General features: G+C 52.1%; 1 protein-coding gene across 5 annotated transcripts in view; it reads right to left on the bottom strand.

The window, feature by feature from the left end:
* The window catches only part of CABIN1 (calcineurin binding protein 1), a 135,788-nt gene that overhangs the window by 84,489 nt on the left and 32,846 nt on the right, over positions 1 to 18,453 (bottom strand). For all 5 annotated transcript variants that reach the window (XM_051837084.2, XM_051837087.2, XM_051837088.2 and 2 more), the window contains exons 14-20: positions 17,934 to 18,121; positions 16,352 to 16,504; positions 15,250 to 15,444; positions 10,044 to 10,286; positions 8,917 to 9,073; positions 5,531 to 5,646; positions 723 to 884 (exon numbers count right to left, since the gene is read on the bottom strand). In XM_051837084.2, the coding sequence (XP_051693044.2) occupies positions 723 to 884; positions 5,531 to 5,646; positions 8,917 to 9,073; positions 10,044 to 10,286; positions 15,250 to 15,444; positions 16,352 to 16,504; positions 17,934 to 18,121 (1,214 nt within the window). The remainder of the gene's footprint in view (positions 1 to 722; positions 885 to 5,530; positions 5,647 to 8,916; positions 9,074 to 10,043; positions 10,287 to 15,249; positions 15,445 to 16,351; positions 16,505 to 17,933; positions 18,122 to 18,453) is intronic.

Here is an 18,453-nt window from a genome sequence, read left to right as displayed (position 1 = left end):
ACTGTGGCGAGGCCCTATGGCTGGCCACTGGCCCCTTCCATGCCTCAGCTGCCTACTAGGCCACTTGGCTGACAAATATCGAGCAGGTGCTGAATCTAAGCCAGGATGGTTTTAGGTACCAAAGCCAGAGCACAGGCCCTGTCCTAGGTGCTTACACTGAAAAGGGCAGCGAATATTTGGTCTGTGGGCCATGGAAGGCCCACAAAGTCCTTTGGTCTGGCCCTGTCAAGGCAACCACAGGCTGGACTTGAAATTCAATAAATCTATAGCAGGCTGATATTTCTTAAGTGGATCATTTTATAGGGCCCACAAATGATGTTACAAAGATCCAATGGCCACTGGCAGAAAAACAGCTCATCACTGCTTTAGAGGATGGAATCTCTAAGACCAGAGAAAAACTGACAATATTGATACACAGTAGTGCTCTGAAAACCAAAATGACAAAAACAAAAAACCTCTAAGAAATTGTTCATATTATCCAATCTGGGAAGAAATCCACTGACAAACTGCCATGCTACATTTCTGAATGATCAGTCAACATTTAAGAAGCGAAGTTTTTGCAAGAAAAATCCCTTGCAAAAAGAAGTCCTCTCATAGGCCTACTGATCAGAGCCTGGCTTCTCTCTACTCTTGAGACTGTGCAGCTGGGTGTCGAACTTCGACAGCTCACACTCCCACTTTCCTGAGCGCTGTCCTCCCTGGGTCTGCTGCGGGGCCCTCACCTGCTGGGCCGAGTGCTCCTCTAGGTACCTGGCCTTGCTCTTCTTGCTGGGGAAGCTGTACAGGCAGTAGAAGCATTGCTCCAGGGCCGTCTCCAGCTCCTCCTTGTAGGGGTGTGTGTCTTCAGAGGTAGATGCCGCAAGCTCCTTTTGGAGAACTCGCACCTGCGGGGGGATGGGAGGAGGCCCCTGGGAAGAGGGTCAGCAGCCACAGCCTCCCCACTGGGGAGGGCTCCAGGGAAACCATCATTTTATCAACTCTTTTTTTTTTTTTTTTTTTTTTTTTTATTTTTTGACAGGCAGAGTGGACAGTGAGAGAGAGAGACAGAGAGAAAGGTCTTCCTTTTGCCGTTGGTTCACCCTCCAATGGCCGCCGCGGCTGGCGCGCTGCGGCCGGCGCACCGCGCTGATCCGATGGCAGGAGCCAGGAGCCAGGTGCTTTTCCTGGTCTCCCATGGGGTGCAGGGCCCAAGCACCTGGGCCATCCTCCACTGCACTCCCTGGCCACAGCAGAGGGCTGGCCTGGAAGAGGGGCAACTGGGACAGAATCCGGCGCCCCGACCGGGACTAGAACCCGGTGTGCCGGCGCCGCTAGGCGGAGGATTAGCCTAGTGAGCCGCGGCGCCGGCCTTATCAACTCTTTTAAACTGAGGAGGCTCTGTGTGACCTGATTCCAAAAAGACCAGTTTTCTGGAAAACACCTGGTATCCTACTGGGTGTAATTCTGGGCCTCCAGACGGGTTGCCCTGCTGCCGCCTCCCAGCACACCCAGCCAGTGTCCACTGCACAGAAGGTATTCCATGCCCCTGCCAACTTCTTCGCTCACTGATTTAGCCAACATTACCGAGCACCTTCTTATTTACACCAGGCACAGTGAAGCACAGTCCCTGCTTTTAAGAACCTAGGATTCCAACACAGGGAATGAAGTTAAGCAAAAATTTCTAAGTAAGTCATTGTCATGGGTGATGACAATGAGGGGCTGAGGGAATCTCAGACAAGACATCAGCGAGCACCAGGGGGGATGTGAACACCAGTAAACCAGCTACATTCCTGGACTGGAGATCCAGGGTCACCGTGCTTCCCTATCAGTAAACACATACTCTTTTCAAGCATCCACAGGACTTTTACCCAACAAGTGCCAAAGACTGGATCTAATACAGAGCACGTCCTCTGAACATAATTCAGTAAAGTCAGACAATCAATTACAGAAAAGTCACAAACACCAAATACCAAAACTTACGGGATGCAGTTAAAAGTGTATCTGGGGAAAACTCGAGAGACACGCATTAGAAGACTGAACACACATTCAAATCAGTAAGCCAGAAACAATACACAGTAAAACCAAATAAGTGATATGAAAGAGGAAATTAATGCAGCAAAGAAAAATAAATCAATAAACTAACAAATTGAAAAGACTAGATAAGCCTCAAGACAGAGTGGTTTTAAAATAGGGGCGGGGAAGCACGTAGGCACACTCTTAGCAATGACTGGCAGAGGGAGTGGCTATTTCTGGGCAGCCTGGCACAACTCTTCCAAAAATGGTCCTAAGTGCAGAGCTGACCCAGGGCGAGCATGCCGAGCAGCCTGCAGGGTGGGCAGGCTCTTAGCACCTCAGGCTGGGGCTGGGATCTAGTCTTCACTAAGCAGCTCCACGCCCTGGGCCAGACGAGTCTCTTCCAGCTCTCCACATCTTCAAGCACAAGTGCTTTGCAAACCGTCAAGCCCTACACATTCATGAGCTTACACATATGCTTCGTCTCCTTCAACTCCTATTTGCTAAGCACCTACGATGTGCCTGGCACTGTACTAGGTACTTGGATAGAACAATGAACCAAACCAAAATTCAGCAGTTACCCTTCAGTGAAGAAGGGGACGTGGGCTGTGCACAGAGCCAGCGAGGAACAGGAGCTAAGGACCGTTATGTGCACCACCCAGACTCCTCCTCATGCAGCTGGGCCTCGCTGTCCATGAGGCCCCAGACATCACGTGCACTGCCATCCTACCCAGATCTTCTATCTGCCCTCTATTCTACAAGGGTGACCTCAGCCTAGGTGGGAGCAAGTCATTCTCTTTTCTGTTGCCTGCATTCCTGCTTGAGTGTGTACTATACTTTGCTTTTCAATAAATCCTGCTTTTCTGTTCACTTCTATCTATGTCTCCTGGTTATATTCTTACAAGTGGGAAGAACCTGAACTAAGTCTAGCTGGGGGTCTCTCCTAGCCCAGCTAGGGCTCTCGATCCCTATAACATGAGAGTCCCTATCCCCAAAACAAAGACACCATAAATGCAATAAAGTAAATTACACAACATGCTAGATGTTAATGAAGCTCTCAGGTAGATGCTAGATAATGTCAGATCTTAGCCTCCCACAGACTCCCAGCGTCCCTTGCCTAGTTTAGTTTCCTTGCCTTGCCTTTATAACTGCAAATAAATCTCTTATTAAAATTAACTCCCGGGGCCGGCACTGTGGTGCAGCGGGTAAAAGCTGCCACCTGCAGTGCCGGCATCCCATATGGGTGCCGGTTCGAGTCCTGGCTGCTCCACTTTCGATCCAGCTCTCTGCTATGGCTTTGGAAAGCAGTGGAAGATGGCCCAAGTCCATAGGCCCCTGAACCCGCGTGGGAGACCCAGAAGAAGCTCCTGGTTCCTGGCTTCAGATTGGTGCAGCTCCGGCCGTTGCAGCCAGTTGTGGAGTGAACAAGCAGATGGAAGACCTCTCTCTCTGCATCTCCTTTTCTGTGTAAGTCTTTCCAATAAATAAATAAAATTTTTTTTTAATTTTTATTTTTGACAGGCAGAGTGAATGGTGAGAGAGAGAGAGACAGAGAGAAAGGTCTTCCTTTTGCCATTGGTTCACCCTCCAATGGCCGCCACGGCTGGCGTGCTGCGGCCGGCGCACCATGCTGATCCAAAGGCAGGAGCCAGGTGCTTCTCCTGGTCTCCCATGGGGTGCAGGGCCCAAGCTCTTGGACCATCCTCCACTGCCTTCCCGGGCCACAGCAGAGAGCTGGCCTGGAAGAGGGGCAACCGGGAAAGAATCCGGCGCCCCGACCGGGACTAGAACCCGGTGTGCCGGTGCCGCTAGGTGGAGGATTAGCCTATTGAGCCGCGATGCCGGCCATAAATAAATCTTTTAAAAAAAATTTTAACTCCTTGGGGCTGGTGCTGTGGTGTAGTGGGCTAAGCTTCCACCTGCAGTGCTGGCATCCCATATGGGCACCGGTTCAAGTCCCAGCTGCTCCTCCTCCAATCCAGCTCTCTGCTGTGGCCTGGAAAAGCAGTGGAAGATGGCCCAAGTTTTTGGGCCCCTGCACCCGCGTGGGAGACCTGGAGGCAAGCTCCTGGCTCCTAGCTTTTGCTCAGCTCCGGCCGTTGCGGCCATCTGGGGAGTGAACCAGTAGATGGGAGACCTCCCTGACTCTCTCAAATTAAAAAAAATAAAATGTATAAAAATCAACTCCCTGAACTGAGGGAGTGGTGCAGCTGGTGCTACAGGATCCCTAATCATGAGACTCATGAGGTCATTTATCTTCTCTAAAGACAACATTGTGAAGTTCAGTCTTATCTTGAAGATTTTTCCAGGAACCCCAGGCCTAAGCAAGAAGTATCTCCCACCTGACTGACTGAAGACCACTTTACCATCATCAAAATTCCCCCAAAATTCCAATGTTGCTGACCAATCAAAGGAGGGCAGTGGGAACTGCAGACCAACCAGGGACTCGCACTTGTGCTGAGCATGACCCTCTCAATCGTAATTTCCATCTGTAAGAAGCCTTAACCCTAACCCCGCCAGGAGCCCAGGAATTAAGTGACAGCTGCCCAGCTCCTTGCTCGGTGCACTGCAAAACAAATTCCCACTTTCTTTCACCATCTCAATGTCTGTGACTGGCCTGTTGCATGTTGGGTGAACAGACACAGGTGTGGGGGCGGGGTGCTATAACATGGAGAAAAGAAGATCAGGAGGATGAGGGAGGGAAGCTGCAGTTGTAAAGACAGCATGCTCATGGAAAAGAAGGGGCGAGCAGGGGACTGCAAACTTCTTAAAAGTGCCAGACAGAGAATACTTTAGCTTTGCAGACCATAGAGACTATCATAGCTACTAGACTGCTACTGTATTGCAACAGCAGCCCTGATTAACATGCAAATGAACAGGTGGCTGTGTCTGCACAGGCAAGGGTGGATGTCCCACTCCCTTGGAACATCCAAACGCCGGGTGCTGTGTAGCTTGTCTGGGTGTTGCTTGGCCGCCCACTCAGCAGCAAGATTTGGGGACAGAGTTCATGCTGTTTATCTCCATCAAGTCCAAGGGGCTCCCACCAGTCAATCACGGTTGGCAAGCATGAGGAAGCCTATTTGTGCTCACCAAATATTCATTGACAATCGATGTAATAGCTATTGACTGAGCAATTACTACCCGGCATAAGAGTGGGGCTGGGCAAACAGGTCTCCAAAGGAGGTGGTGGAGTGAAGAACGCAGTTATTACTCTCTAAAATTACTACTACATGGGCTGAGCCCTGTGCCCAACCCAGAAGTAACTAGTCGACGTAAAGCCACCTATGTTAAAGGCCAGGTCCAAAGCTCCCTGAGCCTCAGCTGTCTGAGGGAACCAAGTTCAGGGTTTCCAGCAAGTTTCAGTAGTCACATACATGCAGGAAGGCAGAGGAGCACAGTAGGCTCCACCGCAGGTGGAGAGGCAAGCAAGCCCAAGGCTGCCATCATGGCCCTGCCCCCTTTGCATGCCCACTCCCAGGCCCCACCCCAGTCCTGCACCAGCAGCCCACGGTGTGCATGGAGGAGGGGGAGCACTCACGTAGAATCTCAGCAGAGCCCCATCAGAGTTGCAGCACCAGGACCTCCTTCCCAAATACTCATGGGCCGTGTTGAGCAGCATGAGGGAAGATGGGAGCATGGGCGTCTCCGACATCCCTGGGAAAGGCGGACCAGAAACGGAGTTAGCACAGGAGCAGGCACACCCGCGGGCGGGCTGGCAGCCTCTCTTCACAGGTGTCTTTTCGTTTTTATCAAGGTGGGCACAGACTTTTCTTTCTTTCCACTTTTATCTGTCTTACTAAGTGAGCAATGATTTCACTGGCTTTATTAAAGCAATAGATACTGATAAAAAATGAGTCAAATCTTCAAACCATACAAGAAAGTATGAAGAGGGCTTCACCTATCAAAATGCCAGTCCTCGAATAACCAACACTGACATCTGGTGTACATTACTCAAAGCATTCTTCTGTGTATCTCAAAAAATTCATGCAAAATAGAATTAAATGTTTATTTGGTATACAATATTTTTGAAATTCATGTACTTTATCCATAATATGCATTTTCTGTGAACTTTCTGAAGACCTTTTATACAGGAGGCATTTTGAAAGAAGCAAATAATTCGTAACAATGAAATCCACACTACACACATTTTAAAAAATATTTTATTTATTTTTATCTGAAAGGCAGAATTACAGAGAGGCAGAGGCAGAGAGAAAGAGGTCTTCCATCTACTGGTTTACTCCCCAAATGGCCACAACTGCCAGAACTGGGCTGTTCTGAAGTCAGAAGCGTCCTCCAGGTCTCCCATGTGGATGTGGGGGCCCAAGCACCTGGGCCATCTTCCACTGCTTTCCCAGGCCACAGCAGAGAGCTGGATTAGAAGTGGAGTGGCCGGGACTTGAATGTGCACCCATATGGGATGCCAACACTGCAGGCAGAGACTCTACCCACTACGCCACAGCGCCAGCCCCCACACATGGCTTTACTTAAAAATAGTTATATTTAGGTATTCTTGAATAGTATAGAAAGAAAAGCAGAACAAGGAAAAAATAACTACTGAGAGGCAGGTGATTGGCATTGCTGTTAAGACGCCACTTGGGATAACCATCCCACATCAGAGTGCCTGGGTTCAAGCCCTAGCTCTGCTCCTGATTCTACCCTCCTGCTAATGTGATGTCTCAAGTGACTGGGTCCTTGTCACCCACGTGGGAGACCAGCCTCCTGGCTTTGGCCTGTCCTAGTCTAGCTGCTGTAGGTCTCTGGGAGGTAAAGCAGTGGATGGAGATCTCTGTTTCTGCCTTTCAAAAAAATAGATGAGTAAAAATTAATTAAAAAAAAAAAGAACTACCAAATTTTCAGTTAAATTTTTTTTCATCACTACAAGTATTACTAATAGTTCTTTGACGAACTCTGAGTAATTCTGAAATTAGGACCTAATACATCAGAATAGAAAACACCAAAATGCATCACACGCAGTAGAAATAAGTTTTTTTCGTGAAATCCGTTTTGTACTTTTTACTGTTGGCTAGCTGTAAGCAAAGAACTATGGGGAGCACTGGTTTTTAAAAAATAAAGAAAGAAGGTTAGATAGTCATTAAGAAGTTTAAGTCATTCTATGTTTTTATGGGTCTTTTTAAATTAGTTTCTATTTTCAAGGGCATCAACTGATTCTCTATAAGACCAGTGATCAGCTTTGTAACACTTTTTCCTCTCAATTTTGTTGCATATATTATTATCTGTAGAATAGAATATTTATATATTTAAATTTATAAAACAAAAACTGTGAAGTAAGAAAAAGAGTTCTCATATACCACACATCCAATGTCTCCTATTATTAACATCTTATGTTAGTATGATGTATTTGTCACAATCTATTTTAAAAACTATTTTTTGTCTGCATAGTTAACTTCAGGAGAAAGGAGAATTTTTAAATTCAGAAATCTTTGTGTATTGTTTTTATAAGAAAAACAGCAGAGGCTGGTGCTATGGTATACCAGGTTAAACCTCTGCAGTGCCAGCATCCTATATGCGTGCCGGTTTGAATCCTGGCTGTTCACTGCTATTGGCCTGGGAAAGCAGTGGAAGATAGCCCAAGTGCTTGGGCCCCTGCACCCACTGGGGAGACTCGGCAGAAGCTCCTGGCTCCTGGTTTCAGTATGGCCCAGCTCTGGCCATACCCACTTTGCCACAGCACCAGCCCCTACACATCTGCTTTTTAAATAGTTGTGACAATATCTGGTGCTTCAAGTTGTAGAAAACTGGAATTGGAAGATGAGTTTTCTTTGGTATGAAACAATTTTGAAATTGATGCTTTTTTTTTTACAATAATGCATTTTCTATGAACTTATTGAAGTACCTTCATAATATACAGATCTATGGATTTACTCAGCTAGCTTAGAAATAAGTTTATTCAGGGCCAGTGCTGTGATGTAGCAGGTAAAGCCACCTCCTGCAATGCCAGCACCCCTTTGTGGGTGCCAGTTCAAGCCCCAGCTGATCCACTTCCAATCTGGCTCTTTGCTATGGCCTGGGAAAGCAGCAGAAGATGGCCCAAGTGCTTGGGCCCCTGCACCCGCATGGGAGACCTGGAAGAAGCTCCTGGTTCCTGGCTTTGGACTGGCACAGCTCCAGCCGTTGCGGCCAATTGGGGGGTGAATCAACAGATGGAAGATTTCTGTCTCTCTGCCTTTGCCTCTTTCTAACTTTGCCTTTCAAATAAATAAATCGAAGACAGCCATCAAAAGCAAGGATCCAATGGGTAGGTGCCACGGGGCTGTTACTGTGGTGTAGTTTCTCCAGTCCCGCACGTTTCCCACCACTGCCTTGACCATAAGCTCAAGCACCACCTCCATGAAAGGTCCTGGGCACCCTCTCCAGCTTCTCAATTCGTAACGTGCACTCTTCCTTCGGCACCCATCACGTGCCAGGTTCTGACGCCATGGTCACTCAATGGCTTTACTATTTCACTTCGTCCTGGGAACAGCTCTGAGGGGGTGGTACCACTAGTCTCAAGATGGACATGGGGAAACAGAGGTTGGAGTTATACGATTTGCCCCAGGTCACACAGGCTGGGACATGGAACCTGTGCTCCCGCCACACTGCCCTGGGCTTCCTGTCCCTGGAGGCTGCCATGGGGAATGAAGGAGCGAGCAGCGCCGGGCTTCCAAGCACTCACTCTGCTGTCACTCCCTGTGCTGCCACCTGCACAGACTTGCAACAATCCATGCGCCCTGCCTTCCTCGTGCTGTACAGGGAGCACTGATGGTGGAAACGGCTGCTTCTGCCTCTGCCCAAGCTCCAAGCAAAACCCTGTCTCCTTGGGCCCCAAGTCCCCTCACAGCGCCTGGGGAAGACCACAGGGTCCCGCAGAAGCCAGGCGAAAGGATACTTGAGTCAGGCCCCTCCACAGACCCGCTGAGTGCACACCTTCCTCCGCTGGGCTCTGAAGCTGCTGCTGGTGACACAGGGAGCGGAAGGTGTCTTCCTCCTGCCAGATGATTCGGTGCAGGATGATCCAGGGCAGCACTGAGGAGACGTGGGGCTCCTTGGGCTCCTCTTGCACAGCCATGCTGCAGTCAATGACCTAGTGGGGCAGGGGCACCAGGGCTGTCACTTCAGGGCCAGCTCTGCCCACTGCCTCCCCAGGCTAATACCTCAGGGCAGACTGCAAGAGGGCTGGGACTGCCGCCCACCAACCCTGCTCTGAGGTGGGAACACTGGCCTAGCGGCACCCCAGCCTTTCAATGGACAGGCCCACAGTATCCAATGACAGGGTCACCCTGTCTTCCCCTATGCCACATGCAGCTACTGATGCCCTCAGCACCTCCTGGGTGCTCCGGCCCTGGGAATGGGCACAGGGTTGCTGACAGCTTGGGGAAAGAAAGGCACAGACAAGGGACATGAGGGCAGACATCTGAGCAGGCTGCCGAGACGGGAGCGGGTGCAGCTGCCAAGGGTCACAGAGCAAGGGGGCAGACAGAAGAGAGCCTATTTCCAGGTGAGGGGCTGTGGTAGACCCTGCGCTCAGGGTGGGGACAGAGGACAGGTGTACAGGCCCGGGATGACTGCAGCCAAGGAAGCAGAAGATGGGGGAGAGGCAGGCTGGGGGACGGCACGCCTTGGGCATGGGGAGGGGTTTAAGCAGGGAAGGAGCACACACGTATTTGGGGAGGTATTGCCACGGCAGGGTCGGGGCTGGACTGGGAGGGCAGAGGGAGGGAGAGGACGGCGGGGAGTATGCTGCTAGAGTGGAAGAAAGAGACGACGGGGCCTAACCCACGATGGGACAAAGATGGAGAGGAGACAAAGCCTGCGCCGTGAAGAATGTGGACGGCCAGGCCTCCAGCTCCCTGCAGGCAGCTCAGGGCCTCCCCCTGGGGAGGGTGCGCAGCAGAGCAGCAGTGGCGAGTGCTCCTTCACTGCTGACCCAGCAGCCTGCACACAGCCACGTCCTCAGACCCTGAAAGCCCCGGTTAGAGAACAAGGCGTCCTTCCCGGAATGAAGAGAGAGACGCACCTGCTGCCGTGGGGTGGGGCGAGGAGCCAGCAGTTACCTGGATGAGGTTGTTGGTGAGCCGCACCAGGCCAGTGGCAGAGGACAAGTCCCTCAGGATGCTGCCGCTGCTGTCGGCCGCGAGTGCCTGCTCGATGCCCAGGAGCAGCTGGGTCACTGTGGCCACCCACTCCTCCTTGGCTGCAGTCTCACTCGAGTTCATCATCTGCTGCACAGCCTCGTTGAGAGCCACGTCAGAGCACTCGAAACACTGCTGGTGGTCCTTGAGCCGGAGCAGGGAGTCCTGAGCACAGGAAGAAGCCAAGTGGGAGGTATGCACACCCAGACCTCAGGCCTGAGGAAGGACAGCTGCGGGGAAAAGTGCGGGCCAGTGCAAAAGACAGAGATGGCCCCGCACAGCAGAGGCCACATGCAGCCTGGGGCAGGCTGCTGCCCTGTGCGTGACCGCAGCAAGCGGACTTTCAGAAGGGTGTCTCAGGGTCGGCGTTGTGGCACCACAAGTAAAGCCATCACCTGTAATGCCAGCATCCTATATAGGTGCCAGTTAGTGTCCCAGCTGCTCCACTTCTGATCCAGCTCCCTGCGAATGGCCTGGGAAAAGCAGTGGACGATGGCCCAAGTATTTAGGCCTCTGCACCCAATGTGGGAGACTCGGATGAAGCTCCTGGCTGTGGCTCTGGCCTGGCCCAGCCCTGGCTGTTATGGCTCTCTGCGTGAACCAGGATATGGAAAAGTTCTCTCTCTGTGTCTCTCTTTCTCTCTAACCCTGATTTTCAATAAATAAATAGATCTTAAAAAAAAAAAAAAAAAAAAAAGATGTCTCACCTTCCCCATCTATGAAGCTGGGACTCTGGCAACTAGGCTGCCAAGCTGGCAGGTGGCCAAGGCAAGACTGAGGGACACCAATATCTTTGTCCCCTAACTCCTGAGCCTCCAAGCCAGGGCTCGGGAGGGGGCTCAGAAAAGGAGGGGCAGGCTGTCAGGAGCTGTCAGAGGAAGAAGTATGAGCCCAGGCCCCGCAAGCTGAAGTCACTGTCCTGTGAGGCCCCCTTGCCCAGTGTGGCCACGGTGCTGGGTCCTTCTGAGCTACTGTACCCTCCTGAGGCGGCCTCTCCAGGATACCGAGAGCAGTCAAGGAGCAGATGTGCACCGCGCACCAGCACAGTGCCCAGCATAGATGAGCTCCCACGATGAGCTGTGACTTCTATTCTAAAACGTCCTTTCTGGAAGCCATTGCTTTCCATGCAGCCCAAGGTACAGCCCATTTAGACAGTGGGGTCTCAGTCCCTCTCATCACCGTGTGCGGTCACAGGGAATCAGCCTGTCTGTAGGTTCACAGAGCCAGCGGGCTGCTCACTGGAGCAGCAGGGAGCAGCTCCTGCCCGGCGCCCCACTGGGCTCTGACCTCCCCACAGCCCAGGCCCAGCAGTGACTCCGCGCAGCTGCCATTCTGAGGTGACACTGACAGGGGCTGGGGGCAGAAATCTCGCCAATTGCCTTTGGAATGCGCTCTAGTTGCTTGACACAGATCGAGGCTTCCCACCATTTATAAGCCTTAACTGCCAGGAAAGGATTCCCTTCCTTAGAGAAAGCCAGCACCTGTCAGCAGGAGGGCAGTGGCCTGTGGCGTGCAGAGCTGGGCTCCAAAGCCCAAGGTCACCCCTCAAGGTGCCAAACACACCAGGGGTACAGGGTCATTTTCTAGCAGGATGTAAAGACTACTGCATTAAACCTGCAGTGAGGCATAGTGAACGTCAGGGCAAGACAAAGATCCACCAGCAGTTCTCTGACCTGACACAATCCCCAGTGCTCAGGGCCAGAAAGAGCTAAAAAGCAGAATAACTGCCAACACCCGAGGAGACCAAATTACCACTGACTGCAGGCCACGTAATCACCCACTCCAAACAAAACACAACACGGGAAAACAATCAGAAACAACGAGAATTCAGCGAAGCAGCCAGCATCAAAATAAACACACGCGAATCAACGGGGTTCCTATAAAACGGCAATGCAGTTAGCAAATATGGTGACTAACACAATGCCCCCGCTCAAAACGGCAACCAGAAACATCAGGACAGAATCCACTCCACAGGGAGGAAGAAAACGACCTGGCCACAATGAAGAGCGTGCGAGATGGCTTACCTCGGCTAGGAGAGCCCTCACACACTCGCGGCGGAGGCTCCCAATCCCCTCCCCCTGCTCACGAGAAGCTAGATGACGCCAAGTGAAATCCAAACATGAACCACAAACACCGTGCAGGCATTTGGAGCTGTGGTTAAAACACTGCATGGGATGCACTTCCCATATCAGAGCGCCTGGGTTTGAGTTCGAGTCCTAGCTTCTCTGCTTCTGGTCCTGTTTCTTGATGATGTGCCTGGGAGGCAGCAGGTGCTGGCTCAAGTTCTTGGGTTTCTGTGCCCATGAGAGTTCCTGGCTTCAGCCTGGCTCAGCCCTTGGTGAGTGAACCAGACGACAGAAGATCCCTCTCTGAGCCTTTCAAGTAAATAAAAATTTAAAACAACAGCAACAGGAGCACGTGCTGTTTCTCTCTGCTGCACGTCTCTCATTTGCCTCCCTCACAGCGACCCTGCCCTTGCTAAGTCATGTGTGAGGAATGGGTGGATGAGTACCTTCCCAGGCTTGGAAAGCCCATCTAAGTGGAATGAACCAAGTCACAAACATTTGAAAACATCTAAAGATTTGACAGCATAAAAATTCAAAACTTCTGTATGTTGAACAAAACAAAACACTAAAAGCCACAAGTTAACAGCTCACAACACACTGGGGAAAAAGTATCTGCAAGACTTCATTAGAAAATGTCTAGGGGCTGGCGCTGTAGCGTAGCAGGTAAAGCCGCTACCTGCAGCACCGGCATCCCAAATGGGCACGGGTTTGAGTTCCAGCTGCCCCACTTCTGATCCTGCTCCCTGCTAATGTGCCTGGGAAAGCAGCGGAAGCTGGCCCAAGTGCTTGGGCCCCTGCACCCATGTGGGAGACCCGGATGAAGCTCCTGGCTCCTGGCTTCGGCCTGGCCCAGCTCTGGCTGTGGCAGCCATTTGGGGAGTGAACCAGTGGATGGAAAATCTCCCTCTCTTTCTCTACCTCTGCCTCTCCTTCTCTATAACTCTGACTTTAAAAGAAATCTTTAAAAAAAAGTCTTAAAATATAAAAACTCTGCAAAGCAACAGGACACTGAGCAAACTCACCCCCTCACAGAAAGCAGGAGCAGCCCTCACCACTCAGCTCCTCCCCATCACAGGCGTGTCCTGCCACGCCCAGCACTTCCGGTGAGGACAGGAGCACGATGACATTCAAGCACCAAGGCAGAAAGCGCTGATCTCTCCCCCCTCGAGACCCTCCTGGGTACGCCCAGCTGTCCCTCACACCTGCCTGCAGACCCACCTCATCCCCTGCCAGGAGCTGGCGTCTCCTTTCTTCCCAGAGCCAGCCCTTTCCTCCCTTTGCCCAGGGCTGAGATGGCTTCATTTGTGTCCACAGTTGCACCTCTGACTACTTCCCAGCTCAAGCAAGTTAATGACTAAAATGCTTCATTCCTGGGCAGCGTTGTGCAGCCACCATCTGCAACTCTGACACCCTGTTAGTCAGTTCGTATCCTAACTGCTCCATTTTTCTTTTTTTAAAGATTTATTTATTTATTTGAAAGAGTGGCATAGGCGAGAGAGAGGCATAGGTGCAGAGAGAGAGAGAGAGAGAGAGAGAGAGAGAGAGGTCTTCCATCCACTGGTTCACTCCCCAAATGACTGCAACAGCCGGAGCTGGGCTGTTTCGAAGCCAGGAGCCTCTTCTGGGTCTCCTATGCAGGTGCAGGGCCCCAAGGACTTGGGCCATCTTCTGCTTTCCCAGGCCATAGCAGAGAGCTGGTCAGAAGTGAAGCAGCTGGGACTTGAACCGGCGCCCATACAGGATGCCGGCACTGCAGGCAGAGGCTTAACCTACTATGCCACAGTGCTGGCCCCCTGCTACTCCACTTCTGATCCAGTTCCCTGATAATGCATCTGGGAAAACAGAAGAAGATGCCTGAACTGCTTGGGCCTCTGCACCCACATGGGACACCCAGAAGAAGCTCCTACCTGGCCCAGCCCTGGATGTCATGGCCATTGCAGGGAGAGGACTCAGGAAGATGAAAGAAATGTGGTTAGTGGTCTGAACCCTAAGGGACTGGGACCCAGGGCCAGTGTGTGCTCTGCTAAGTGCGCTGCACTCATTATCTTCCACAGACAAACCCTCCCAAGGATGAGGGCCATGACGCCAAGATGCCGGGCGCAGTGTAACACATTAACTGGCGTAATTCCCACAAGAGGCCTCCGAGGTAGCATCTCCCATCACCCCATTCTAGACACAAGGAACTGAGGCTCGCGGCAGCTGGGTGACAGCCCAGCACCCAGCAGTGCCAGCTCCCTAGCAGCCTCTCTGCATGGCTCTACTTCCTGAAGGTGGGAGGCATCAGGGAGGCAGGAGGAACGAAGCTTCAAAAACATGTTGGGGCCGGCGTGGTGGCGTAGTGGGCAAAGCCACCGCTTGCAATGCTGGCATCCCATATGGCCACTGGTTCAAGTCCCTGCTGTCCAATCCAGCTCTCTGCTATGGCCTGGGAAAGCAGTAGCAGATGGCCCAAGTGCTTGGGCCCCTGCACCCACATGGGAGACCTGGAGAAAGTTCCTGGCTCTTGGCTTCAGATTGGCACAGCTCCGGCCATTGTGGCCAACTGGGGAATGGACCAGCAGATGGAAGACTTTCTCTCTCTCTCTCTCTTTCTCTGCCTCTCCTCTCTCTGTGTAACACTGACTTTCAAATAAATAAATAAAATCTTAAAAAACAAAATCATGTTGCTATTCTTTTTCTTCAACTAAATGACTGCACGTCGCCTTTGTTGTCACAGATATTCCATCCACTTTCCTGTGTCCTCAATAGTCAATTTAAGCAGTTCAACGAGATGACCACACACAGGCCTATGGACAGTGGCCCGACCCTTCTTCCTTCCTCCTCTGCCATGCAGAAGTTCAGAGTCGAGCCTCACAGAGCCCTAGAACCTGCTCTCCTAGGCTTTAAAGCGCCCCCCAGTCACAACCATTTCATCTGACTGCCATCTTCCCGTGAATTTGACTGGGACTTTGACTCTACCTTTTCTCCTCTGTGTTCCTGAGGGCTACCTCAGAGCCTTCCCAGGACAAACGAATGAGCAAGGACGGGAGCAGTGGGCCACTGAGGGACACGGCAGCACACACCTGCAGCAGCAGCAGCTGGGCTGGCCTCTCGGGAATGGAAGTCATAAACTCCAGGTGCTTGGCCCGGTCAAACCCACTGGTGCACAACGTAGGGCGCAGCAGATGCACGACAGCCTTGTAGTCGCCCGCCTCATACAGCCGCTGAATCTCTTCCAGGGACTGGCACCGCTCCAGTGACTTCAGGTTCTTATCAATCTGAAAAAGGCCCACAAACACAGCCTGAGGCAAACCCCTCACACCCTCCTGGGATCTGGCCAGTGTCTGCATTTACCAGTCCCAGGCAAAGAGGACTGAATAAAAACTGGACTCCAGCCTCCTACTCTAAAAAAAGAGATCCCCCCTTAGTATATCAGTGCTGACACCAAATGTATGTGTTTTTGAGCTTTTCCGTTAAGGCCAAGGCATTCAACTCTTCAAAAACACACCAGAACCCAAAAACCACCCTAGATGAAAGAGGAGTTCCAGGAAGGCACCCACCAGGACAGCTGCACAGTTCCAGTTCAGCGAGCCAGATTCAGAGCCATGGTGCATCAGGCGCCAGAGACTGGGTGAGCCTGAGCCAGAGGCTGGCACAGCACTGACCACGGAACCCTCTCCTCACGTGGTCTGACGCAGCCCCAGCACACAGGCCGCAGGACACTGCACCAGGACAGCTCTTACACAACTCTGAGAGAGCTGAAGGTCATTTTCAGCCAACGTGGACACATCACAGATGGGGAAGCAGGACGGGGGCAGAGCTGCACGATGAGGCAGGCCACAGGATGGAGCCTACTGTACGTGCCGCACGCTGCTGACCCAGCACTGCTCTGTAGCAGCTGACACTCCCCTCAGTTCCATTCCAATCGCTGTCACAGCCGTGAGAGCCGAGTAACAACCACCTCTAATCCTGCTGGCCAGAGCTGCCATGGACGAGCCTGAATAAGCTCTCAGGGCAGTGTGCCGTGAGGGGAATCTTTGGGCTTTTTGTGCCCTGTCACCAGGGACCCTGCTCGACAGTGGGCAGTTCTCTTGTTCCTCAGGGACAGCTCAGGCCTGGTCTAACTGGGCCAATTCACAACAAATCTTTGACCAAGAAAACACCATGTCAAAACCTCCCACTCACCTCCTCCAGGGAAACCACGGAGTCGTTGTGGAGGTTGGGCAGCCGGATGACAATGTCCCTTTGCTCGGCACCTGCCTCAGCCTGCATGGCGGTGGCACTCTGCAGCATCTCTGTGCAGATGTCATAGTTCTCCAGGGCCTGCTCCATGTCTCCCTGGGCAGAAGGAAAACACGGTCACGGGCCAGGGGGGAAGGCAGGGAAGTAAGCATGTTGTGCTAGGGTCCTTACATTTCCAATCTCCCCAGACTGCAGGTGCCGGAGAGGGAGGGAAGGAGGAAGGGCGATGTCGTCTGAATGTCCAGAACATGATAGATCAAGAGGTCCTGACCTCAGTCCTGGTCTCCCATGTGGGTGGCACAGACCTAAACACTAGTCATCACCCGCCACCCAGGGTGTGTATCAGCAGGAAGCTGGACTGGAAGTGGAGCCAGGACTTGCTCAGGCACTCTGATATGGGGTGTGGCCATTCTAAGTGGTGTCTCAACCAAAGGCCTGCCCCCATGCTATCTTATAATTCCATGTTCCATGAATTTTTTGAAGCTCCCTCACATACCCCTAAAAGGGGACCTGGTACATTGCTGGAACTCAACAACTCTGTGAGGGTAGGTATCATTAAGCCCATGTCTCAGGTGAGCACACCTGAGCAATGCCAGGTATTGTTGGAGGCAGGGTTAGAAACTAGGCCTGGGGCGGGCACTGTGGCATAGTGGGTAAAGGCGTCTCCGGCAGTGCTGGCATCCCATATGGGCACTGGTTCATATCTCGGCTGCTCTATTTCTGATCTAGCTCTCTGCTATGGCCTGGGAAAGCAATGGAAGATGGTCCATGTCCTTGGGTCCCTGCACCCACGTGGGAGACCCGGAAGAAGCTCCTGGCTTCAGATCAGCACAGCTCCAGCCGTTGCAGCCAACTGGGGAGTGAACCAGCAGATGGAAGACTCTCTCTCTCTGTGCCTCTCCTCCTCTCTCTGTGTAACTCTTTCAAATAAACAAATAAATATTTAAAAAAAAAAAAAAAAAAAAGAACCTGGGCCTGTCATCAATCCAGAGCCAGTGTTCTCCACATTAAACAGTGTTGCTTCCTTCAGACTGAGTGGCTGCTGCCGGGCCCTGGCAGTGTCTGGCTCACCCTGCCACAGTGCACCAGGTACTAGCGTGTGGACGGTGCTGAGTAACAGGCAACCCATGCTGGCCTTCCAGACCAGGTTCCAAGGAGCTGCTTTCCTAGAACTCTCATAAAATAGGGGTCAGCTGTTTTTTAAAAACTCCTCCTCTGTTCATATACTTGCTGTATCTCTAGGAAACCAGAAGCAAAAGGTTAAGATCCCAAGGCAATCCCAAGGCAACTTATGGGGGGCAAGGGCCAGCCCTTGGAGGGCTCTGTGATTGAGCCGAGGAGCTGTACAGACGGGGCTCTGACATGCCGACAATGCCCACTTCCTGCATGCCCGTGCTAAGCCCAGGCCCAGGTGGGTGCCAGGCACACACACTGGCACCCTCACACACGTCCTCGGCACGGCCAGTTCTCTGCTCTCTCTCGGGTGTCAACGCACACTCCCTAAGCAGCTGACCATGAAACCAACCTGTAGTGCCAAAAAGCGAGCCTTCAGCCAGTAAACACGGACCACAAACTCCAGCCAGCCATCCTCAAACAGGTCGCGCTGAGACGAGGCAAATGACAGCTGCAGGAGGTCACCCAGGCAGTGGGTTCCCGGGAAGTCGGGCCCAAATCTGCCATTCATCACACCAGCGGGGCAATTCCGAGGAGACACTGAAAACCATCCGGCCAACTAGTCAACTTCATGTGCAGCATCCAAATGCCCTCTGCTCCCCAGAGGGCACCCTCAACCCTCTCAGTCCCCACCCTCAGTCCCCATGGGTATCCTCAGCCCCTGAGGGGCAGGCATTAAGAGAGCTCAGCTCAGTCAGAGAGATGCAGAGGGCCCGAGAGCGGGGAAGTGAGGCGGGACAATTTTCCAGACTGAGCTTGCAGTACGTCTGCATTCCACCAGGCAGCAGCATCCAAGTCAGAATGACCTACAGCACCTGGGAAATTACTAGGGGCCATAAAACATCAAGAGGCCGCTCTAACCTGAGACCCTG

This window comes from Oryctolagus cuniculus, chromosome 21 (assembly GCF_964237555.1).
Source record: "Oryctolagus cuniculus chromosome 21, mOryCun1.1, whole genome shotgun sequence".
Taxonomy (NCBI): Eukaryota; Metazoa; Chordata; class Mammalia; order Lagomorpha; family Leporidae; genus Oryctolagus; species Oryctolagus cuniculus.
This window is presented reverse-complemented; position numbering and strand designations above follow the sequence as displayed.